Source organism: Mauremys mutica, chromosome 4 (assembly GCF_020497125.1).
Source record: "Mauremys mutica isolate MM-2020 ecotype Southern chromosome 4, ASM2049712v1, whole genome shotgun sequence".
NCBI lineage: Eukaryota > Metazoa > Chordata > Testudines > Geoemydidae > Mauremys > Mauremys mutica.
In genome coordinates, this window is record NC_059075.1 from 148579745 (window position 1) to 148604865 (window position 25121).

Here is a 25121-nt window from a genome sequence, read left to right on the forward strand (position 1 = left end):
CTGGGAGCCCCCTGAGCCCCACTCTCCCCGAGAACTGTTCTTGCAGGAGCCCCATCCTGCAGAAACCCCACCCGTTCCTGATCAGGCCCTGCAGCTCTCAAGCCCGTGCCACCCATGGCAAGGCTCAGCATGGAAACTGTGGCTGATCCCCCGCAGACAGGGCCTGCTCCCCCTGATTCAGCAGATGCTGCTGACTAGCCACAGACCCTCTGGGCATATGGCATCCTGGCAGCTGCTGCTGGGCTGAGCAGACCCCTGAGATCAAGTTCCTGCCCTCTGGACTAGCTCCTGCTCCTTGTCCCTGCTTCTTCACCCTAACTCCAGTTACTGACCGGCTGGAACCCTTGGCGTGACTCCTGACTATGACCCTGACTCTACTCTGAGCTCCAGCTACTAGGTCAGACAGCTGACATTATGGGCCCTGACACCCCCAGGAACTCTGCCCCTGGGAACCCTACCTGCTTCCCCTGAGAAGTCCTTCCACCCATCTGGGAATTGTTTCCCTGCCTCCCAGGAACCCTGCTGTGGAAGTTCTTGTGGTATCCAGGAGTCTGAGTCATCCTGTTACCCCCGACATACCCCCAGTGAGAGGGAGTCTTGCCTGTGGTAGGTGGGTGTCAGCCCCCTAACACCACCAGCCTTTCAGGCACTCAAGCCCTCTCCTCTGGACTATGCCAGCTGCCCTTTCGGTGGAGAAGCACATGGTGATCGCTGTGTGGAAGCTGGCAACTCCAGACTGCTGGACTCCAGACTGCTGTTGGTCACGAACCAGTTTGGCATTGGGAAGTCGCCCATTGGGGCTGCAGTAACGCAAGTGTGCAGGGCCATTAATTGCATCCTGCTATGAAGGACTGTGACTCTTGGCAATGTGCTTGAAATATTAGATGGTTTTGCAGAAGGTCTAGATAATACTTAGTTCTGCCAGGTGTGCAGGGGACTGGACTAGATCACCTCTTGAGTTCCCTTCCAGCCCTATGATTCTATGATTTATGAAATGGGATTCCCTAACTATGGCAGGGTGATAGATGGCACACATATTCAATTTTGTTCCACAGACCATCTTGCGATGGAGTACATCAATAGAAAGGGATACTTCTCTATGGTATTGCAGGCACTTGTAGTTCACTATGGGCATTTCACTGACATCAACACAGGGTGGTTCGGGAAGGTGCATGATGCACACACCTTCAGGAACACTGGTCTGTACAGAAAGCTCCAAGCAGGGCCTTTCTTTCCAGACCAGAAGACTCCAGCGGGGAATATTGAAATACCCATAGTGATCCTGGGAGACCCAGCCTACCCCTTGGTCCTGTGGCTCATGAAGCCTTACACGGGAAACCTGGACAGAAGCAAGAAGAGCTTCAACAATAAGTTGAGCAGGTGCAGACTGACCGTAGAATGTGCCTTTGGCAGATTAAAAGCACGCTGGTGCTGCCTTTAGGACAGGTTAGACCTAAATGAAGAAAATATTCCTGTGGTCATAGCTGCCTGCTGCACGCTCCATAATATTTGCAAAGTGGACTGAGGGATATAAACAGCAGCTAAAAGAGGTACAATCTGAACAGCTAGATTCACTGGTGTCAGTTCAGGGAAGTGGCTACTGGGCTACAAGGTTGGTCAGTTTATGCCTCATTGCATAGGGTGGCTTCACTGTATTATTGAAATCGCCTCTCCAGAATAATCACATGCTCCAAGGTAAACACAACCCAGTATGGATTATTTTTTCAAGCTCATGGGGGCGGGGTGTAGAAGAGCCGTGGCCGGGATTCAAAGGGCTCTGGGCTGCCCGCAGCTGCGGGGAGCTTTGAGACCTTTAAATCCCGGCCCCTACCCGGCCGCCGGAGCTGCAGCCAGGATTTAAAGGGCTCTGGGCTGCCAGCAGCCGTGGGCAGCCCAGAGCCCTTTCAATCCCCGCCGTGGAAGCCGGCGCGGTCCAGCACGGCGTACTGGCTCTTGCCGGCACGCCATACCGGACCGAACCGACTTACTTTCACCTCTGGGGGAAGTTGCCAAGTGCAGATCCCAGAGCAGTTTCAATTTCTCCAAAAGGGCTCTGGAAAAGACATGTGAGACAAGCCACTGAAGAAACTCCCCAAGGGGCAGAGGAGGGAATGCTTCTGTGTTTCCCTGCAAAACTCCATTTCTCTGCGAGCCAGTTCGTGCCATTCCTGAAACACACCGTTACACTGTTCTGACCTAAAAAGCTACAGAAGGGGCACTGTCCATTTAAAAATTAGGCCATTTTTTTTAAACTTCTTCCAATGGATTGTAGCCACAACAAATTGCCAAGAAAAATCCCAACAGCGTTCTGCAGGTGTAAGACTGCACAATGCATTTACCCCTTGAGAATGGGGCTGCCACGTCTCATCCATTTCTCTGTTAGGGCTCACCTGGGATGCAGCATATGGGTTGCAATGGACCCTGGAGGATACATTCACAGGGCTTCTAAAACTGCCTCCTGTGGCTTTTTCAGCCCCAAGCCTTCAAAGAAATGTGGCCTCAGACCCAAAATATCACAAAACCAGTTTTAAAAAATCATGAGATTTAATAAAATAAATTAACATGGAGTGATTTGCCCTCTGGCGTCGTAGCCAATAGGGTTTGAGTTTCCTTGATTTTTCTCCCCAGTCACTGGGCTAGACACAGATTTTCTTTTTATATATAAAAGCAGAGCTGGGGCTTTAAAAGACAGACCACAGATCGCAAGAGTTGGTCACACCGGAACCTTTCTTCTCATTTTAGTTCCATAAAGAGGGAGATTTCTAGGGCTTCTTTTACACTCCCTCAGCTCAGGGCCCAATTCGAGAGTTTAAAGTTCATCCAACTCCCTTTCCTGTTGCCTGCTAAGATTTCAGCCTCCTCCTCCCCCTGGCCCAGATGAGAGGGAGAGAGATGTCTGGGTTTGCATTTTACGTGCCAGCCACTTGCTCTGCCAGCTTCAGTCCCAGGAGGGTGGGGAACACTCTCTGCGTTGCCAGAAGTGCCTTCGTGCTGCCCTTCCTCTCCGAGCTGTTAGTGCATCCCACGCCAGGCCGGCTTCTCCGCTGTTGCCTAAGTGTGAGCCTATGGCCTTGGCATTACTGCCCACCTGCACACTGATGGGGTTTCACCCCCAGTCAGTGAAAAATCAGCTGAATGCATGTCCAAAGGAGCCAGCCCGGACCCTACCGTGCAGTGATGGGGCTCCTCACAGCCTGTTCCCCCCGTGAGCCACCCCTGCCCCTATCATGCACCCCTGCCGTCTGCGCTCCCGTGTGCCTGGTATGTGATTGGGGCCGGTTCGCCCCTTCCCCATGGCCAGTGCGTGTTCGTGGTTGGCTCGTTTCTTCCCCGTGGCCAGTGTGTGTTTGGGGCCGGCTTTCCCCTTCTCCGTGGCCAGTGTGTGTTTGGGGCCGGCTTTCCCCTTCTCCGTGGCCAGTGTGTGTTTGGGGCCAGCTCTCCCTTTCCCTGTGGCCAGGGCACATTTGGAGGCATTTCCCTCTTTCCCCGTGGCAAGAGCGTATTTGGGGCCAGCTCTCCCCTTCCCCGTGGCCAGGGCATGATTGGGGCCAGCTTTTTCCTTCCCTTTGTCAAGTGCATATTTGGGGCTGGCTTTCCCCTTCCCTGTGGCAAGTGCATATTTGGGGCCGGTTCTCCCCAGACCCGTGGCCAGTGCGTGTTCAGGGCCGGCTCTCCCTTTCCCCGTGGCCAGTGCGTGTTGAGGGCCGGCTCTCCCTTTCCCCGTGGCCAGTGCGTGTTGAGGGCCGGCTCTCCCTTTCCCCGTGGCCAGTGCGTGTTGAGGGCCGGCTCTCCCTTTCCCCGTGGCAAGTGCGTGTTCAGGGCCGGCTCTCCCTTTCCCCCTGGCCAGTGTGTGTTTGGGGCCGGCTCCCCCCTTCTCCGTGGCCAGCGCAAGTTTGGGGGCGGCTCTTCGCCGCCTCATGGCCAGCACGAGTTTGGGGGAGGTTCTCCCCTTCTCCACAGCTGATGTGTGGTTTGCTGCTGCTCTGTCCTTCCCTGCCCTCAGTGCATGTTTCAGGGAGTCTCTCTCCTCATGCACGGCTGGTGCATCTGGAGTCAGTGCTCTCTTCCCCCCTATGGCTCGCACGGCTTTTGGAGTGTCTCTGTCCTCTCCTGTGCCCAGCCTGTTCATGGGGGCAGCACTCAACTCGCCCAGCCCAGGTGTGGGGGTCCCTCTTTCCTTCCCTGGGGCCAGCGTGTCCTTTGTTGCTGCCCTCTCCATCTCCATGGCCAGCGTGTGTTTGGGGGCGGCTATCTCCTTTGTGGCCAAAGCAACTTTCTGAGCTGCTTTGTCCTTCTCCCCCACTGAACCCACTTCCTGGGTGAGTCTATCCTTCCCCACAGTGGGTGTATCTTTCAGGGCTGCTCTTTCCTCCCCTATAGCTGCTCCATTTTGGGGCGTGGCAATCCTCTCACTCAGCCCATGAGTGGGGGTAGCTCTCTCCTCCCCAGGGGCTGCCCCATTTTTGGGGCTGTTTCTCTCCACCGCTGTGACTGGTGCTTTTCTGGGGGCAGCTCTATTCTTGGTGCAGGGGCTGGCGTGGGTGCGTCGGTGTTTGACCAGGTGTGAGGCCTGGCTGAAGCACTTGCCGCACTCGGAGCAGGCGTAGGGGCGCTCGCCTGTGTGGAGGCGCCGGTGCTGCACCAGGGTGGAGCGGTCGCTGAAGCGCTTGGCGCAGACGCTGCACTCGTAGGGCCGCTCGCCGGTGTGGGTGCGCTGGTGGATGATGAGGTTGGAGCTGTGGTGGAAGCTCTTGCCGCACTCGAAGCAGGCGTAGGGCTTCTGGCCCAGGTGGATCTTGCTGTGGGTCAGGAGGTTGGAGCTCTGCGAGAAGGCGCGGCCGCACTCCCCACACTGGTAGGGCCGCTCCCCGGTGTGCGTGCGCTGGTGCACGATCAGGTTGGACTGCAGCCGGAAGCTCTTCTCGCACACCGGGCAGTGGAAAGGCTTCTCTCCCGTGTGGATGCGCCGGTGCCGCTGCAGGTCCGAGCTCTGCCTGAAGTTCTGACTGCACAAGGGGCACTGGTAGGACTTCTCAGAGGGGGGCGGGCTCCTACTGGGAGGGGAATCTTGTTCTGCGGGCTCCTTGCTGCTGGACTTAGACAGGGATGGCAGGTGAGGCAGCTGGGTAGGGGGTGGCTGTTCTCTGCTTAGGGGAGGGGGCGGCTGTTCCCTGCGCAGGGGGGAGACAGGCTGTTCCCTGGTGAGGGGAGGGGGCGGCTGTTCCCTGGTGAGGGGAGGGGGCGGCTGTTCCCAGCGCAGGGGGGAGATAGGCTGTTCCCTGGTGAGGGGAGGGGGCGGCTGTTCCCTGGTGAGGGGAGGGGGCGGCTGTTCCCTGGTGAGGGGAGGGGGCGGCTGTTCCCGGCATACAGGAGGAACAGGCTGTTCCCTGCTCAGGGGAGGGGGCGGCTGTTCCCTGCTCAGGGGAGGGGGCGGCTGTTCCCGGCTCAGGGGAGGGGGCGGCTGTTCCCTGCCAGGAGTGGAGGGCGGCTGTTTCCTGTGCACAACAGGCGGTGGCTGTTTCCTGCGTACAGGAAGGAAAGGCTGTTGCATGCGCACAGAAGGAAGCGGCTGTTGCATGTACATGGGACAGGTGGGGAGCTGCTGTTTCCCACCCTCAGAGGGGGCTGCTGGCTCTTCTCCATCCAGAGAGGGTTTCTTTCTCGTCCGGCCAGGACTCTGGGGTGCTTTCCTCTTGGGCCGCCTTGGTGAGGCCTTTGGCGTGGGAGCTGCTTTGACAGGTGCCTCCGCCTCCCCGTGGTGCTGCACAGCCAGATCCTCAGCGCCCAGCCCCCTCCCGGTGTCTGCAGGGACCAAGAGAGAAGTGGTGCGTGAGCCAAGCCCCAGGCGCAGGGGGAAGCCAGCAGAGGGATCTAAACTAACACTGGCTGGAAAGTGGAATTCAAAGTTCACAAAAAATATTCGAGTTTTTGGAAAAAAAGTTTGTCCCAAATTGGGACAAAAAACCAAAAACTGGAAATGTTCCCCACAACTTGATCCCCGCAATACTTGGTTTGGGACACACCGAGCTGCAGGAACATGTGTGTGAAATGAAATGTGCTCCCTGGGATTCCCGGCTGCCCGTCCAGGCAGGTGCCGTGGAGTCAGGAGCGCCTGGGAGCCCCGGCTCCGGGGCAGCCGCCCGGCCAGCTGCTGATGGCCCTGGGAGCTTGGGAGCCAGGTATCCCAGTGCTTCCAGGCTCCTGGCGCCTCTGTGGTTCAGAAACCCCAGGCCAGGGGCAGCTGCTGAAGCGCTGGGGAGGGACGAGCTGGCGAGACACCAGGCAGGTTTCTGTCAGTCCCTGGCCTGCTTCCTGCCCAAATTCTGTCAGAACTGAGATGTTTCCATGGAATGTTTCAAATTCGGCAAATCGTCATTTTGTGATGGAAAAAATCTCCAGCCAGCTCCAAAGTAACCCTGTTATCTAAACCAGGGCAAACTGCCACCTGGAGGCGCCCACTTTGGTTTACCCTTAACCTGTTTCCAATTGCATGGAACTGAACCAAACCAAGCTTGGTTAAAACCAGAACAAGGCCGTCCACACGGCCCAGTGCAGCTCTAACAGACACGGGTTATATTATAGTGTCTGTCTATCTCTGGTTTTGACAGGCCCCAGCACCATAGTATGCAGGCACCTCACAATCCTTAATGTGTTTATCCACATGCACGCCTGGGAGGCAGGGCAGGGCTGTTATCCCCTGGGATGGGAACTGACATACACAGGGACTAAGGTCACACAGGGAGTCTGTGGCAGAACCCAAATTGGACAGAGTGCAGCTTGGGGAACCAGGAATTTGTGGTTCTGCCTCCTCCATGGCTCAGTGAATCCGGCCGTGGCGCAGGGCTGCAGGAGCTCCTGGCTGTGTGGCTGAGCTCTGCCTACCCCATGGCTCTGCAGACACAGCCAGGAGGCACTGCCTTGGGAGCTCGTGGCTGGGATCCCAGGATTTTGCTTTCTAAGATGGCTGATTCATCCCTCACCTGTTGAGACATCCGTCCGGGTCTCCTGCTCCTCAGGGGCTGGGGGATCTGGGATGCCCGGCTCCTCCCCTCGCTCCAGCTGAGAGATCAGGGTGGGTTTGCGAACCGGAAAACCTGCCCATGGGGAAGAGAAGAGAAGCCATCAGAGTGCAGTCAGTGAGCCCGAGGGCGTGGTACAAAGGCCCCTGCCTGTTGGAAAGAGGGCAATGGGAAAGTCGGATGACTAGTGGGAGGAGGGGCAGGCACAACCCAATGCTGACACTCAAACCAAACAGACTGTTCCAGTACAACAAGAATCAAGAATAGTCAAGGCAAATCAAAATTTTATGTTGGGACTAAACTCAAACTTGCCTGTTGCTCAGGATGCAATTACAACAGTGATCTGGGCTCAAGAATAAATAAAACCAGATCAAGAACTGAAAGATCAATGCTTTTCAACTGAAATTTTCTTCAAATGGAATTATCAACCAGCACAAGGACAATGTATAATTAAGACTTGGGTTAAAACATTTCTTTCAGCATGAACGAACAGTACAACTTTGAAAATACATAAAGGTACCAAGTCATATATCAGATCTGTATAGATTGGGATATGGTTAGCATTGACGGATAAGGATATGGTTAGCATTGAAAGTTTATATTGTGGAAAGGATTTCCCACTGGAGATCCAAAACCAAAAGAAATGTAGTTAGTCAAATACTTCTTCCAACCACTCATAACAAATTTTATCAAAAGGTAAAAAAGTAATAGATAAGAAACTTGTTCTTAAATATAACACAAAAGGAAATGAACACATGCCTCGTGTAGATGAGGGGTGGGGGGAAGAAATCTCTCCCTTAATTAAGAAATCCAGTGAGGGAGGATATAAAACATATTGCAAGTGAAGGTAAATCTTCACCAATAACTGATGGAATCCCATATGGATCATGGAAAAACAAAACTGAATATCAAAGCTCAGTAAAAACTGAAACACTGACCACATATATGTAACCAAAATTATAAATATAAAGGAGAATATGAAGCTTGTAGCCAAATTAAGTCTTCGGGTATTGCCATAAACAGATAGTTAAGGGTTAATGCCTCTTTTACCTGTAAAGGATTAAGAAGTTCACCTAGCCTAGCTGACACCTGACCAGAGGAACCAATGGGGGAGCAAGATGTTTCAAAAGGAAGGAGGAAAGTTTCCTTTGTTTAGTCAGTTTCAGTCGGAGTGAAAAAGATCAAGGAACCAGCCTCTTATCAGAGTAGTAAGTTTTAGAAAGGAATAAATAGGTTTATGTTTATTTTCTTTTGTAACTTGTCTTGGTGCAATTAGGGGAATTATCAAATTGGGTATGCTTGTGTGTATTAAGGTTTTTGCCCAGGGGAACATCCTGTGTTTTCTATCTATTGTTTGTGAGATTAGCTGGTATGCTGTCTCCCAGGGTTATTTTTTTTCTTCTTTCTTTTACCTTTCTTTTCTTTAATTAAAAGCCTTCTTTTTAAGAACCGGATTGATTTTTTCCCTGTTTTTGAGATCCAAGGGAATTGGATCTGGACTCACCAGGGAATTGGTGGAGGAGTCTCTCAAGGCTACCCAGGGAGGGGAAGGTTTTGGGGGGAAAGAGTGTTCCAGGTACTCAGAAATCTGGATGGTGGCAGCGAGACCAGATCTAAGCTGGTAATTAAGCTTAGAAGTGTCCATGCAGGTCCCCACATCTGTACCCTAAAGTTCAGAGTGGGGGTGAGACCTATGACAGGTATTGTAAAAGTTTATTAATAAATATTTTAAAGGTACAAGCACCAGTAATGGAAAATACCATTACTCACAGAACCCTGTGAAGAAGGCCCTGTTAGTGGTCTCACAGCTACGTCTATACCAGGGTCTTAATTAATCAGTTCAGTTCATTCATATCCCTGTTGTATTACATTTATCTAATTGGTAAATAAGTGAATTTAGTTATTGTAAGGATACTAAGGTTGCAACTTTCTTTTCAGTACTTCTCATAGATAAGTTTAATGCTTATCAACAGTGAGTACAAACTATTACCAATTTCAGTATCAAAATACAAACTCATCTTTATGTTGCCAAAGAAAATAATAAATTAATCTTTTTGAAGTTTTGAACAGTATCACAGGTTTATTAGTACAGAAGTGCTAATTTGAAATAAAGTTAATGTTAAAAGAATCAAAAGGCATATCAATTATGTGATTTAAAAAAAAAGCTAAAAAGTAATTAACCCCATGTTAAAGGACTTTATGGTTTAGCAAAATAAAACAATGATTTATGGTGTATAATATGTATGAAATAACCAATTTGTTTAATGAAACTTGAAATAAGATTGATCAATTGATAAAATATAATAATGATCATGGAAAAATCATTAACGTGGAAAATAAATTATTTGTTCATTATATGGTGAATATGTAATAGACACTATTAATAATACCTATTAATTCTTGGAACTAAAAAAAGTACCCAAATTAATCAGAGATCAACAAATTTTGAATTGGTATTGTCCATATTGTATTCAAAACATGGAGGAGAGAAAGTTGAATGCCAAACCAAATATATAATAATAATAAAAAAAAATCTTTTGGTTCAAATAGAAACTTGGGATCTGTGACACTGCATCCAAATTATGACACATTATTTAAATGAAACCTGTGACATTTTACGATCCTTATATGTCTCGTTCACAGTATCATTGCTCGTGTTCGATCTAGATAAGGATGTATGTGATTAATTGGCTGTCCATTCCATAGGTCACCTAGAAGATGACATCTATAAGAAACAATGCAAGTACCTCCACTGGTGATGTATCACCAAAATGTCCAAACATGGAAAGTCCCATGGATTGCTTGCTGCTCTCAAAAGGAGCATCAATGGATCTGTAGGTATAATGTGTTTGAGGTAACAACTCCATTCTGTGACCAGCTGGAAAGGTATCAACGCAATGCAACACTGGTATCCTGCCCGGTGCAACTAACCAAATAGAAATCTTTTACGAAATGTGTGGCTTATGACAAAAAGGAATCACATTGTGTAGTAACTAATCACAAGAAATTCTATTGTGGTCATCTTGGATGTATGGTCACAAATCCAAATTTTTGTATTAAGCAACAAGTACCCACAGTTACTGGGCACACGACAATATCGCCAATGTTTTTGAAAATTTTATTCTTAGCAACCCAGATTACCGGGATCTCATTGAACAAAGTACTCCAGTGTTTCATGCATATAAACTATTAACTTTACAGCTAAAACAATCGTTAAAGAAAAAAATTCACAATTAATTAAAATTAGGAATAACTTAAATAAAACAAACCAAGCACGGTCTGAAATTTTGGACGGTAGCTGCTCATATAAGATATTCATTGTATCAAGAGGGATAAAAGTTGGCTGCAAAAAATGGATTATTGTCCATAGTATTCTTACTATGTGTACTATTGTATTAATCATTGCTGGATACTGTCATGTAATATGTATGTGACACTCACCCTGTCAAGGAGGGGAATGTAGCCAATGATTTTAGCTTATTATCCATTTATTGTGTGATGTTATGATTAATATGTTATATTACATATATTCATTGTTGTTAATTAGAGTTCATTTGTAGGATTATAAAAGCATAAAACTGATCAGGATTTAGAGAAACCAAGTATTAGACACAAGTAAGACAAGCTGAAACGCAAGAACCTAGGTTGAGGCCTGCAAGACTTTAGCTTAGCTATTTTGGGCCTTGGAGACGAGAAATGATGACTCAAGCCAATGACTGAGAAATAACCTAATGCCCTAAGATTATGGGAAAAGGGTACCAAGTGGTAAAACTGTGCAAAATTACCCAGAAGATTAATATTAGATCATAAAAATACTGTAAAGGCACATCAGTCTCAGACATGTGCCTTACCCATGGGATACAGGTTGTATCAATGCTAATGAGAACAAAGGGAACTTACACAGCCTACAGAAAATTGGGGTCCCTTAAGTTTCCAGGGGACACAGACCAATAAGAGAAAAGAGGGTTGACACTTTTATGGACATGTGCAGAATGTAGGTATAGACAGAATCACATTATAAAAAGAGGATGCCCAGAATGGGAAAATTAAACTCCGTCTGGGAGACTCCAGCAGGAACCATCCCTCTACTGATGACTAAGCCATGAGAGACCCATCAGACCCTAACACTATTGTTAAGAATGTGAGTATAACTATATTTGTAACTTGTGCATAGGTCTGTATAGAATTTCTATATGCTTGGGTAATCATAACTTGAATTGTAACTTTAATAAAACCTGTAAAATAGACTAGACTTTGTACTGGTGAATGTATGTGTGGTCACCACCCTTGGTCTTTATGTGTTCCTAGAGACTAATTCTGAAGTAAGTAGCAGAGGTAACTTTCACTCTGTTAAGCTTGAAACTAGTCACCAGAACTGAACATATGGTGGTGTAACACCACATTACAAAATACACTTTAAATAAAATAAAAGGCTACATTGGGCTGCATTAGTAGGAGCATTGCCAGCAGATCGAGGGACGTGATCATTCCCCTCTGTTCAGCACTGGTGAGGCCTCATCTGGAGCATTGTGTCCAATGTGGGTCCCCCACTACAGAAAGGATGTGGACAAATTGGAGACAGTCCAGCGGAGGGCAACAAAAATTATTAGGGGGCTGGGGCACATGACTTATGAGGAGAGGCTGAGGGAACTGGGCTTGTTTAGTCTGCAGAAGAGAAGAGTGAGGGGAGATTTGATAGCAGCCTTCAACTACCTGAAGGGGGGTTCCAAAGAGGATGGAGCTCGGCTGTTCTCAGTGATGGCAGATGACAGAACAAGGAGTAATGGTCTCAAGTTGCAGTGGGGGAGGTTTAGGTTGGATATTAGGAAAAACTATTTCACTAGGAAGGTGGTGAAGCACTGGAATGGGTTACCTAGGGAGGTGGTGGAATCTCCTTAGAGGTTTTTAAGCCCCGGCTTGACAAAGCCCTGGCTGGGATGATTTAGTTGGTGTTGCTCCTGCTTTGAGCAGGGAGTTGGACTAGATGACCTCCTGAGTCTCTTCCAACCCTAATCTTCTATGATTCATGTCATGTTAGTTCCACAGGTGTTAAATGTTTTCACAACAACATAAACAGGAAACACTCTGTGATCTAGAAAATAAGATGTTTCAATCTGTACTAAGTAGCCACTGTCCTTAATATTTTTTTAAAATAAAATAAAAATATTTTGAATATTATGTCATAATATGCCATATTATGATATGACTTGACATAAGAGGACATGTTGTATGCAATGGTGTTGTAACCTTCAGACCTGAAGAAGGGTTCCGTGTAAGCTCAAAACTTGTCTCTCTCTCCAACAGGAGTTGTTCCAACAAAAGAAATTACCTCATCCACTTTGTCTCTCACAAGAGGACATGCCATAGTGTGCACTATATGTCATGAAATAAGGTAAAAATAATGCAAATAGCACAACATTGACACGAAAAAAGAAATAAAATAAATGCCTAAATATTTTTTTTTCAAAATTTGTGTTTCATTTCAAGAACATTTGGTTTTGTTCTGATTCAGAATGAAAACAAATTTTGAAGTGTCGAGTGAAACGGAAATTCAGCGTTTTGACCGGACCTGCTCCTGCTCCTGCATAACCCAGGCCAGAGAGTCTCACCCAATGATTCCTGCATTCAGCCCATCAGAGAGCTGCTCAGGACATAGGCACTGACTCTGTGGGTGCTGCCGTGCTGGGGTGGCACTCAGAGAACAGTTCAGTGCACTGAGGGGGAAGAGGGCCAGGCTATGGCCAAGGCAGCTGGATTCACTAGCTGAGGCTTGCTGATCCGGTGCTGGTTCTTCCCAACCTGGGCCGTGCCCCCACCCCCAGGCGCAAAGCTCTCCACATGTCCAAACCCCACACGCTGGGCCTGGGGCAATTTTGCCTGGCAAAGTTCCTGGGCCGAGCTGGGATTTTGGTGGGTGTCCCAGCCAGTAACTTCCAAACCACCCCGCTGGAGAACTGACCCTGACCCTCCGAGCTGCCACCAGCACCTGGCAGAAGGGTCACAATTTCCGAGGGGTGAATTTCACCAGCACAGCAGCAATTGCAAGGGCTGCTCCCCCTGCAGCTGAAACCCTCTGGGTTATTTGCTGGGGGAAGCTGGAGGCAGGAGGCCCTGGGTGGGGGAGGAGAAGGAGCAGGGGTGGGGTGCACTTGGGGGAGGGGGTGGAAGAGGTGGGGCCTTGGTGGAAGAAGTGGAGTGGGGGCAGGGCCTGGGGCAGAGTGGGGGGGGTCGAGTACCCCCAGGAAAATCAGAAAGTCAGCATCTGTGCCTCAGGAAAATTATTTTTCTTTCCCCGCTGAATTTTTTTTAAGGGGGAGGATTTTTTTAGATCTTTTTCAGGTTTTTGTTGAAACACACATATTTGAGGGTTTTCAATGACTGAAATCCACAAATATTTGGTGCAAAAGGCTTTGTGAAAATATCCGTTTTATTAAAAAAAAATCCTATTTCCAGCCAGAAATGTTTATAAAATTCCATTTCAGTTCGTTCATAAACAGAATTTTCCAAACATTTTGGTTCCATGGGAAATTTCTAATTTCTGACTTTTGTTCAAATTTCAGAAACGTGACATTTCTCACAGGTAAAAAAATTCTAGTTGATCATTAATCTCCCTGCAGCCTGCCGGATTTGCGGGTAGCAGAGACTTCACCGTGAGAGTTGCTCAAAAACTATCCATCCAGACTCTTTCTGAGACGGAAAATTTGGGGTTTGATTGAACAAAAATTTTAGCAGAGAGTGTGTGCTTTAGTCAATTTGTTCAAAAAAAACAAACTTTTTTTGAACACTGAAGTCCCCAAAATTTAAAATTTTCAGCCAAAACCCAGATTTTGGCTATTATTTTAATTCTATTGATTTTTAATTTTTTTTGGCAGTTTTTGAACCAAAAATGTTGAGGTTACATTGAAAAGTATAAATTTTCCACTGAAAACTTCAACAAAAACTAAAACAAATATCAGTTTCCACTGAAATTTTCTATTGAAAAAAAAATCTCCATTTTCTGTCCAGCTCTGCTCAAAGCCAGCCAGGGGTGGTCAACATTTTTTGTTCTGCAACTTCTTTGGATGAAAAACAGACTTTACTTGCAAGTGAAAATTTTCCAGTTTTTCCACAAAAGAAGTTTCCAGTTTTTGTTTTTTATCTCCAGTTTTTCCTTTTTTCCCCAGTAGCAAAATAGTAAATGGGGGAAAGAGGGAGCAGGAGGAGAGAGGAAAGGATGGGAAAAAGCAGAGCGAGGAGGGAGAAAAAGAAAAGGCAAAGATTTAAATTTTCAGTTTCAGTTTTGTTGAACAATTTGGAATATTTTTGGGAATTTTTTTTAAAATATTTTCAGTTTCTTTAAAAAATAAAATTCAGTGGAAAAGATTTATGATTTTCTGGACCAGAGCTTCCACAGTGGGCAAGAAGTTTGGATAATAATGCAACTCACCCAGTGAGCTGATGCTCTGGTAATTCTCGTACATGATGTCCCTGTAGAGCTGCTTCTTCTCCTCATCCAACAACCACCACTCTGCCTCACTCAGAGTCACGGCCACGTCCTCAAACTGCACTGGCACCTGCAACCACAAATACATCCTCCTCAGCACAGGCCACTGCAAAGCTATCCCCTGCTCACCAATGCTTGTGCCAGGGACCAGCCCTGTCCTCCCAACCTCTGCCAGTCCTCCTCCATCCCACTTAGCGCCAGCTTTTCCAGGGCCAATCCCTGAAATCAGGGGATCAGGCACAGAAGCAGGTCAGGGCCAAGTGCCGAGGAAACAGGACCCACAGAATTTGGGCGTGCATGGTGGGGGTTAGAATCCTGACAATAGTACTGGTCCGTTACTAGATGGAAATGGTAGAATTATCAATAGTAATATAGAAAAGACAGAAGTGTTCAATAAATACTGCTGTGCTGTATTGGGAAAAGAAAAACAGATGTTTTAGTCTCATCATATGATGATGACACCACTCTTTCCATTAGTATCTCTGGAGGATGTTAAACAGAAGCTATTTGTAAGACATCTGTAAATCAGCAGGCCCAGATCATTTGCATCCAAGAGTTTTAAAAGAAGTGGCTGAGGAGCTCGCTGGATCGTTAGTGTTGATATTCCATAAGTCTTGGAGCATTGGGGAAGTTCCAGAAGACTGGAAGACAGCTAATGTGCCAATTTATAGAACACGTAAATGGGACGACCTAAATAATTACAGGCATGTCAGCCAGACATCAGTACTGGGCAAGATAATAGAGGGGCTGATACAGGACTCAATTAATAAATAATTAAAGCAGGGTAATGTAATTTATGCCAATCAACATGGGTTTATGGAAAATAGGTCCAGTCAAATTACCTTGTTTTTTGTTTTATGAGAGTTCAGGTTTGGCTGAAAAAGGTAATAGCGTTGACATAAAATACTTAGACTTCTGTAAGGCATTTGACTTGGTGCCACACAACATTTTGATTAAAGAACTAGAAAGATATAAAATGTACATTACATTAAAGGAATTAAAAACTGGGTAACTGCTAGGTCTCAAAATGTAACTGTAAATGGAGAATCATCATTGAGCGGGCGTAGGGTGACCAGACGTCCCGATTTTATCGGGACTGTCCCGATATTTGCTTGTTTGTCCCGCGTCCCGACCGATGTTCGGTCGGGACACTGGACAAACAAGCAATTTTGCCCTCCGCTCCGGTGCATAGACGGAGCCCGGAGGGGCTTTCACCCCCCACTTCCCCCGACCATCCCCCTCCTTCCCCCATTGGACCCCTCCCCAAATCCCTGCCCTGGACCTGCCCCAACCCCGCCCCTCACTGCCCCATTGGATCCCTCCCCAACTCCCTGCCCTGGCCCCACCTCTTCCCCAAGCATGCGGCATTCCTCCTCCCTCCCAGGTTTGCACACGGGCCATGGCCGGGGCTGGGAGTGCAGCACGGAGGCTGCTCCAGCCCTGTAGCCTGCAGGGCAGCGCAGAGCAGGCAGGGCCTGGGTGGGAGGCGGAGACACGTGTGGGGCAGACACGCTCCTGCCAGGAGGGGCCGGGCCCGGCTGCCTGGTTCGCCCCCTGCGCGAGGGGGGGGTCCCCGAGTTCCCTGCAGCCGGAGCGGGGCTGCCCGGGGCGAGTGTCCCGGGCGGGGCAGAGTGGAGCAGCCTCTGCTGTGGGGCTGGTGCAATGAAGCCCGGGAGTGGCTGGGCCGGGAGCTGCAAGAGGGGTCCGGAGCGTGGCTCGGCTGCACAGCTCGGGGCCCAGGAGTGAGGGGATGGGGGAGCTGGGAGTGTATTGGGGGTCAGAGCTGAGAGTTGGGTGGAGACGGGGCTGTGCCACTGCCACCTGGTGGCGGGGGGCGCTCTGGCTTTTTTTTTTTTTGCTCCGTCCCCCCCCGCGTCCCGATATTTCATGTTTGTCATCTGGTCACCCTAAGCGGGCGTGTTTTCAGTGGGGCCCACAAGGATCGGTTCCTGGCCCTACATTATTTAACATTTTTACCAAGGACCTGGAAGAAAACAAAAAAATCATCACTAAGAAAGTTTGCAGATGACACAAAAATTGGGGGAGTGGTAAATAATGAAGAGATGGGTCACTGATACAGAGTGATCTAGATGACTTGGTAAACTGGGTTCAGGCAAACAATATGCATTTTAATACAGATAAATGTAAATATATACAACTAGGAACAAAAAATGGAGGCCATCCTTATAGGAGGGGGGACTCTATCCTCAGAAGCAGTGACTCTGAAAAAGATTTTGGAGTCGTGATGGGTATTCAGCTGAACATGAGCTCCCAGTGTCACGCTGTGGCCAAAAGAGCTAATGCGATCCTGGGAGGCATAAACGGGAATCTCGAGTAGGAATAGAGAGGTTCTTTTACCTCTGTATGTGACACTGGTGCGACCACTGCTGCAATACTCTGTTCAGTTCTGGTGCCCACAATTCAAGAAGGATGTAAATAATTGGAGAGGATTCAGAGAAGATCCATGAACGTGACTGAAGGATAAGTAAACCTTCCTTATAGTGATAGACTGAAGGAGCTCAATCTATTTAGCTTAACAAAGAGAAGGGGTGACTTGATCACGGTCTATAAGTATTGACATAGGGAAGAAATATTTAATAATGGACTTTTCAGTCTAACAGAGAAAGGACTAACATGATCCAATGGCTGGAAGTTGAAGCTAGACCAATTCAGATTGGAAATACAGTGTACATTTTTAACAGTGAGGGTAATTAACCATTGGAATAATTTACCAAGAGTGAGGAGTGGATTCTCCATCCCTGACAATTTTTAGATCAAGACTGGATGTTTTTCTAAAAGTTCTGCTCTAACATTATTTCAGGGACGTTCTCTGGCCTCTGTTAGACAGGAGGTCAGACTAGAGGATCACAATGGTCCCTTCTGGTCTTGTAATATATGAATCTTAGTGTGGGGAGATGGTGTTTGTAGCCACATCAGGCAATTACCATGTTGTTTTCTGTGCCCTACAAAGTAACTCTGGTGAGGAGGTGACTTGCATGTTAGCTTGAGGGCCTCCAATTTGGAGAACACATTCTCTGGGAGACAGCCACCCTTAGATACTGACTTTAAAGAGCAGGCTGGCTTGTTTCCAGGAGGCCCACAATTTTGTAGAGCACATGAGTGGCCACTAACTTGGGGCACTACAATGTTTAGTTGTCCAGCTGGGAGAGGGGTGGGGCCTGGTTTCCAGGGGGGATGTGCTAAGGATAACACCTGAACCGTCAGGGAGGCCCTGGTTGATTCATGTTGGGCACCCAAACTCTGAAGCACCCACACTCCATGGAAATTCTTGAGCAAGGCTTTACAGGGACAAATACAGGAACCCTGGCTCCCCTGTGGCCACAGCCTGTCTCCCCTTCCCACCCCGGTCCCTCACCGAGATAACCAGAGTTAAACTCTCACCTGTAGCTCTGGCCATTCGGCATCTGTCTGCCCCACCTGGAACCCCTCTGCCAGGACCACCGCTTGGGCGCCAGTCTCAGGGCCACGTTCCCAGACCCAGCCCTGAATTTCCTCTGGCAGGATGGTCAGGAACTGCTCCAGGATCAGCAGCTCCAGGATCTGCTCCTTGGTGCGGCTCTGCGGCGCCAGCCAGCGATGGCAGAGCTCCCGGAGGTGGCTGTAAGCCTCCTGGGGCCCCTCGGCCTCCTGGTAGCAGAATTCCCTGAAGCGCCTGCGCTGTGTCTCTGGGCTGATGCCATAGCGACGCAGGATGGTGGCCTTCACCTTCCCATAGTCACTTGTCTCTGTGATGTCTAGGCTGCCATAGGCCAGCTGGGCTTTCCCGGTGAGGTACGGCTCCAGTCGAGTTGTCCACTCCCCCCTCGGCCACTGGCAGGCATCAGCCACCTGCTCAAAGGTGGCCAGATAGGCCTCGATATCGTCCTCTGGGGCCAACTGTGGCAGCTCCAGGGTTCTCCATGCAGGTGCTGGAGTTGGCTTAACCTCGGCAGGGGTCTGCGTGGCTGACAGCTGCTCCTCTCGACATGGTGTCGTTTCCTCCTTCGGCTCGATCCCAGCCTGCTCCAGACCCCTCGGTGACTCTCTGCCCCCCTGGGAGGCAGGGTTTTCACATCCATGTGCACAAGTCGGTGCTGGCACAACTCCGGGAGGAGGCGGCAGTTCTGGTACTCCATGCCTGAGGGCGCAGGCCGGAGCTGGCCTCACCTCTGGGAGGATGCGCATGGCCTGCAGCACCTCCTGCCAGACGTCCTCCCAGTGCTGCAGCATCTCCTTCTGCGACGCATACCGGGCCTGCTGCGGCGCCACCCATCTCAGCAGCTCCCCAATGGTGCCAGACTGCACCACAATAGGCAGCCTGCCCGACCGCTCCAATCCCGCGTCTGGCTCGGGCCCAGCTGAGGCCTGCTGCTCCGTCAGCCCAGCGGGGCACACCGACTGCTCCACCTGGATCTGAAACTGCAGGTCCAGGGCCCCCTCTGCCCCCTGCCCTGCAGCCATGGCTGCTCCCCGGGGGTGTCCTTATCCCAGCAGGGGATGAGCCCAGACCCCAGGCCTTTCGGTCTCATTCATGCCCCTGGCAGGAAGCATCCAGCCTCTGGCTTCCTACCTCAGTGTCCCGTTTTTGACACCACGTGAGCCAGGTGGGGGATCAGGTCCGAGGGCTCAGAAGCACAAACTGTCTTGCAAAACCAGAGCGACCTCCCGGAGCCGGCAATGCTGCTGTCTGGAATGAGGGGCTTCTCCCGCAGCTCCTGAGAGGGCAAGGGAAACACAGACAGTGAGGGGGCCATTCCGTGGTACCGAGGGATTTGAGTGCTTAGCTCACCCTGCTAACTCCTGGTAAAAACGACAACGGCCGAGTTGTCCCTGGGACTGTGCGTCATGTTCACTAACACTCCTGTCCTCCTAGTGTGGACACACCCTTCCTTGCCAGAAAAGCTGTGTGTTCTTACAGCCAGCTAGTGACCACCTCTCCTTGTTAGAGAATCGTCCCAGAGGGGGGAATGGGGCAATGAGGGGCACGGGCCAGGGACCTGGGAAAGCCGAGTTCAGTTCTCTGCTGTCAGACTCTGTGTGTGAGCCTGGGACAGTCACTCTAGCCTTGTCCACATGAGGTGGGGTTTGTGGTATGATCACATCAGCATAGCTACACCGCCAATACCCTGTAGTGGGGATGCAGTTATGCTGGTATAAAACATATAGCAGTGATATAGCTAATGTTGGTTTGGTGTCTGGTATAAGCTCTATCAGTGTAACTGCATTTAGGGCATTTAATGGTATAGCTATGTCAGTAATAGTATCACACCCTCCATCCCCCTCCCAAGCTGTGCCCATAAAGCTTTGAAGGGTAGACCAGACCTTAGTCTCTCTGTGCCTCAGTTTCCCCACCTGTACCATGGGGACAGTAGCACTGCCCTGGCTCACAGTGGTGAGTGAGGATAAATGCATGAAGGCCTGTGGGATGTTCACACACTATGTTAACAGGGAACGCTCCTCCTCACTTACCTTTGAACAAGGGAGTGAGTGAAAGTTCCCATTGGCGGCAGGATTTGCATGGTTCATACCACATATGCAGAGCTTCCAGAGAAAAAGTCATAACTGAAAGACCCCTGCACATTTCCCCGACTCATACCCCCAGCTCTCTGCCCCCATCCGGCACAGACAGGTCCCTCTCTAACCTCCCCATCCACCTCCCATTCCCTCAGATCCCTGCCCCGCCCAGCACAGACAGGTTCCTCCATGCCCGGTGCTGGGTGACATGGGGTTATGTCTAGGTTATTAGGGTCTGCCTACATGGGGAAACTGGGAATGACAATCCCTGCTCCTTGTGCAAGGACCCGGGGGAGGGATATGCACCGGCTCTGACAGCATTCAACTGATCTTAACCCACAGGTGAAGAGAATGGGATCGCACCATCCGTGTTCCCCTGCCACACACACACACATTTCCCCGCTGCACTCACACGTCCCCTCATGAGCCTTTGCTTCCTCACATATGAGCACGCCTCCAACTGTATCCCTCCTGACACACACACACACACACGTCCCCTCACCCACGTGGCCACCCCTCACCCAAACACGCTTCTCACGTGCATCTTATATTAGTGTCATCCACACATGTTCTTAGCCTTCATCTCTCTTGCATGTCCTCCACACATGCTCCTGCCCTTGATAGACCTTCTTCCCACTAAAATATTGTCTTTGTAGTCACATGCTCTCTTCCCAGTTCTCTCTCTCTCTCTCTCTCTCACACATACACACTCTGCCCATCTCGCACTAGGGTGACCAGATAGCAAGTGTGAAAAATTGAGACAGAGGGTGTGGAGTAATAGGGGCCCATGTAAGACAAAGCTCCAAATATTGGGACTGTCTCTATAAAATTGGGACATCTGGTCACCCTGTGTGTCTCTCTCTCTCACACACACACACACACACTCCCTGCCTGACACACACACTCTGTTGGAACAATTGGGGCCTAGCAATTATTGTGAGCCTAACTATGAAAAAGTAAACAAACGTTTGCAAACGTGTTACAATAACCTCTAACAATATATGATGGTGGGGAAAGGTGCAAAAGGGAGACAGAAAGCCTGAATTCATCTAAAAACGGCCTACTGATCTAATCCAAAACTGTGTTACAGTCATGCCTGGGACCAGAAGTCAATGAACCAAAATCGGTGTGTCAGATATTGGGCCTATTGGTGGACAAAATAATGAGGGGATGGGCTATTCCACCCATCACTCCCCTTTTGGGATCTGTGACGGGGTGCGCATACCCCACACTAGGCAAGAAAGGGTTAATCCCACACTGTGGGCAGAGGAAGTCCCACCCCTCGGACCATTCTGGGCATGCTCCAGTATAAAAGGGAGCAGCCCAGCTCATTCTAGGCTGACCACTGAGTGGGAAGGATGCTTGGTGGAGGCTCTAGTCCAGAAGTTGCTTCAGCACCTGACTGTGGGATCCCGAGGACCAGACAGAGACCTGTTGTTAATGGTGGGCTGACTGGAGTCAGAATCCCAGGGAGTGACCTGTGCCAGGAGCCTGAGACTCTGATGAGGTACATATCCTGGTTTCAGGAGACACAGTAGGAAGTGGCCCGGGGGGGTGCAGTGAATGGTATCTCCCACCTGAGGAAGGTCAGCGTGTTGCAGTAGGATCCCTGCTGACTGGGTGATGACCACACTCACTACTGACAGGGCCCTGGGCTGGGACCTGGTGGAGCAGGGAGGGCCTGGTCCCCCTACCCTGGCTGTCAACCTCCCCTTCCCTGAGTGGCCCCCTGACTCTGGCCATTAGGCTGTACAGCCTTGCACCCGAGGGCAGCCGTGTTGACTCTAACCTGTGATCTGTGCTGTCTTAAGCACAAGGACAGTCTGGTGGGCTGTAACCGCAGTGCCCCCTCACCCAAGATTCTCCCCAAAAGGGAGATGGGGTGTACAGACACTGCAATGAGATCATTTTTTGGGAAAAAAAAAGACTCTAGGAGGAAAAGTGGCCAAGGGGGATGCAGGCAGACTGAAAGAGAGACGATCAGGAAGGAACAAGCTTTATCAGCGTGACTGCCTGACCATTGTCTCCTGGATGACCAGGATCCACCATGACACTGTTGGGTCTTTGTTGTCCTGATCCCAAGAGATTTTCTGACCAGACTCAGGCAAAAAAAGGGACCCAGATGACATCACCACCTCCCCTGGCTCTGACTGAATCCCAAATGCCCCCTGGGATGTAAGACTTTGTCCCTCCACCTCTATGTGGTGTTTTCCTTCCCCATTTTATTTCTCTTTCCTATTCCTCTTCTTTGCCTTCTGTTTAATAAGAGTCTGGCTTAGCCAGCCAAGGCTGTGTATTTTGCAATACAGCTATAAACCTTTGCCCAAAAAAGGCAGCTAAAAGCAATGCCCTACACAGCCCAATACTGTCACAAGTTTATCAAGTCTTAGTGCGACTGATCAGATGGGTGTGACGGGCAACACGTGTTTTTCCAACAGTGAAACTGCAAGTAAAAGTCAACAATGACGCAGACAGGAAACTGCACATTCTCTCTCTGCTGTTCTTTTCTGTCCCCTGAGGTGTGCACATCTTGCTTTGCTTTTTAAATGACAAAAATCAAACTTCACTAACAATAACAGCTCCGGCCCATTTCTCTTAACTTTGACAGTTATTACTATCTTTAATGTCTGTCAAATGATGGGGGGGGGGAGGAGCATTTCTCTTAGAAACTCTCTGCAGCTTAACAAAAAAAAAGTTGTTAAAAGAAAAGCCTTATTTGGTACTTTACACATCAAACATTAACTGTTGTCCCTTCCTTTTTTGTATCTTTATTAAATGATTCAAAGAATCTTTAATGGAGTGTTTACCAGGGTACCAAGTACTATTACTACCAAACCCTAAACCTTGTTTAATAGTGGACACCTGTGACTCTTTAAGTCCATATATTTCAATAAATTAATGTAACACACAAACTCTCTGCTGTTTGTCTCTCTCTAACAGACACATACACACTCGGCCTGGCACACACATATTCTCTCCTGTCATATGTGATGCACGCACACACATGATCTCTCTGCCCATCACACAAACACACACAAGTTGCCTGGCATGCACACATGTGCTCTATCACATGCACATACATATGCTCTCTGCCTGTGTCACACACAAGCATACGCTTTCTGCCCCTCTCTCTCACACACACACACACACACACACACACACACACGCTCTCTGCCTGTCACAGGCGCCTGGTCTCTTTCACAGGTGGGGGCTCTCCCATCTCTTCTACTGTCCCTGCGCCACCAGGAATATTTGTGGGCCCCCATTTCCCCCTCCCCCACGCCCTGAAAATACGATTTGCTTTATTTCCACAAACAAAAACCCCAAATCTCCCAACCGGCTCGCACGGAGCCCTTGGGAACGAGTCTGCTGCTGCCTGCAGCCAGCGCTGCTCACACCCTGCCCGTCCCTCTGCCTCTCGTGCCTGCGTGCGCCCCCGTCCCGTCCGCATTCACCCAGCCCGGCCGGGCTCCCCGCGGCTCCCCGCTTCCCTCCCCGGAGCGCTGCCTCGGTGGGTCCCGGGCTGTGACCCCTCCCGGGGCGGGGGCAGGAAGCAGGGGTCGCTGTCAGCTCCCAGACAAAGGCAGAGCCAGATCCACTGGCCGAGGGCGGCTGGGAGACCCATCCAGGGGCCCGTGGTTACCTGGGCTGGGGAACCCGGGCGGCTGCAGCATCGCGCGTGTGTGTGCGGGGGGGTCCGTCCGTCTCTTGCTCCAGCTCAGCCAGAAGTTATTGGACCGGATGCGGGGGGGAGGAGAGACTTTTTCCCATCATGCAACTGCAGGGTGCTGCTGCTCCTCCCCCACTCGCTCGGTCACCCCACGCTTGCTCTCGGGTCCTGCTTCCCAGAGACGCCCCTGGCTCAGCACCCAGATGAGGCCGCTTCTGAGGTGGGGTCAACGTGGAGGCTGTTTATGCAGGGAGCCCTCGCCGGAGTGCTGAGATGCAACTGACTCCAGTGGCTCTTTATGCAGGTTCTTTCAGTCCATCCTAAAATAAAGGTACCTCGGGGGGGGGGGGGGAGCAGGGGCTGTTTATGTAGGGATCCCTTGCCCAGTTTTGTGATGCAGTTGATTCTGGGGTGCTGGGGGGGCCTTTACCCAGGGATCCCTTGCTGGGCATTGAGATGCAGTTGATTCTGGGGTGGGGCGCCAGGGATGTTTATACAGGCTCCCTCATCCCATAATGAGATGCAGCTGCCTCCAGGGTGGGCTGCGAGGGCTGTTTATACAGGGATCCTTTGTCTACTGTTGAGTTGCAGCCATCTCTGGGGTGGGGCATGCCAGCTGTTTATACCTTGCATGGTGCAGAGATGCAGCTGATTCTGTGGTGGGGGTATGGAGGCTGTTTAAGCAGAGATCCTTCAGCCTGGGGCGAAGATGCAGCCACTCTGGGATGCTAGGGGCAGCCCCATGCACCGTTGCACTGACTCCAGCACTTGTGTTTGTATTGGCAGTATATGGCCAGGAGGCATCTCCACTCCTCCCCCAGGTCTCTCTGGGGACTAAAGGCTGGAGTAGTGCCAACTGCTCCCAGCCACCGTGATTAGGAATAAAACCATCCCTACAATGAATAGCAGCTGGGCAGTGCTGCGACTGAGCCATCCCAGCCTCAGGGACTAGCACAGACTAGGCTGGGGGGTCAGGGCATCATGAGTGCAGGGGCTGCCTCTGACACCCCGCCCCTCCCCCACCGGCTGATTGCAGACCCAGGGCAGCACCAGTTCAGATCCCTGGCTCCCCAGCACCATGGCTCAGTGGCTGTCGCTAGCTCTGGAGCTCTCCTCACATTGATGGGGTCTCTCCATCGTTGCAGAGAGGGGCTACTGGGAGGCTAAATGATCTGCCCTCATGCCCCCTCCTCCATGCAGACATTGATAGGGTTTCTGCCCCCCGCAGGCTGGCTCTGCCCTACAGCCAGCACATTAGCGGGGTCTCTCCCCAGCGCAGGGGGCTGTTACAATTGTATGAAAGGATGCTCATATAGAGTAATGTTTAAGAATGCAGAGAACTGTACGGTCAGTAATTGCTTGATGAGAGGGGACTGTAGATGTGGTGGAAGGAATAAAACCAGACTGTCGTGCTACCTTAGCTCTTTCTCTTATG

At 50.0% G+C, this 25121-nt stretch overlaps 2 protein-coding genes across 2 annotated transcripts in view; one reads left to right on the plus strand and one right to left on the minus strand.

Annotated features, from left to right (window-relative positions):
* Positions 1-2216: 2216 nt before the first annotated feature.
* LOC123368281 lies at positions 2217-24075 on the minus strand. The gene is made up of 5 exons (XM_045012940.1): positions 23660-24075; positions 17905-19217; positions 14446-14572; positions 6981-7094; positions 2217-5802 (listed from the first exon to the last, which is right to left on the minus strand). The coding sequence occupies exons 2-5, from the start codon at positions 18961-18963 to the stop codon at positions 3188-3190; spliced, it is 3915 nt and encodes a 1304-aa protein (XP_044868875.1). The 5' UTR covers positions 18964-19217; positions 23660-24075; the 3' UTR covers positions 2217-3187.
* Positions 23794-25121, plus strand: part of LOC123368288 (neurotrophin receptor-interacting factor homolog) — a 28562-nt gene continuing 27234 nt past the window's right edge. The window contains exon 1 of the mRNA XM_045012952.1: positions 23794-24017. The gene's annotated coding sequence lies outside the window, so the exon portion shown is untranslated. The remainder of the gene's footprint in view (positions 24018-25121) is intronic.

What these genes read in the sequence shown, in the direction of transcription:
- LOC123368281 (XM_045012940.1), bottom strand. Translation starts at nt 18,963, where the DNA reads ATGGCTGCAGGGCAGGGGGCAGAGGGGGCCCTGGACCTGCAGTTTCAG. An exon ending in CCGAATGGCCAGAGCTACAG is followed by an intron (nt 14,573 to 17,904) that starts GTGAGAGTTTAA and finishes TTGTGGTTGCAG; the next exon opens with GTGCCAGTGCAGTTTGAGGA. An exon ending in CCGGACGGATGTCTCAACAG is followed by an intron (nt 5,803 to 6,980) that starts GTGAGGGATGAA and finishes TGGTCCCTGCAG; the next exon opens with ACACCGGGAGGGGGCTGGGC.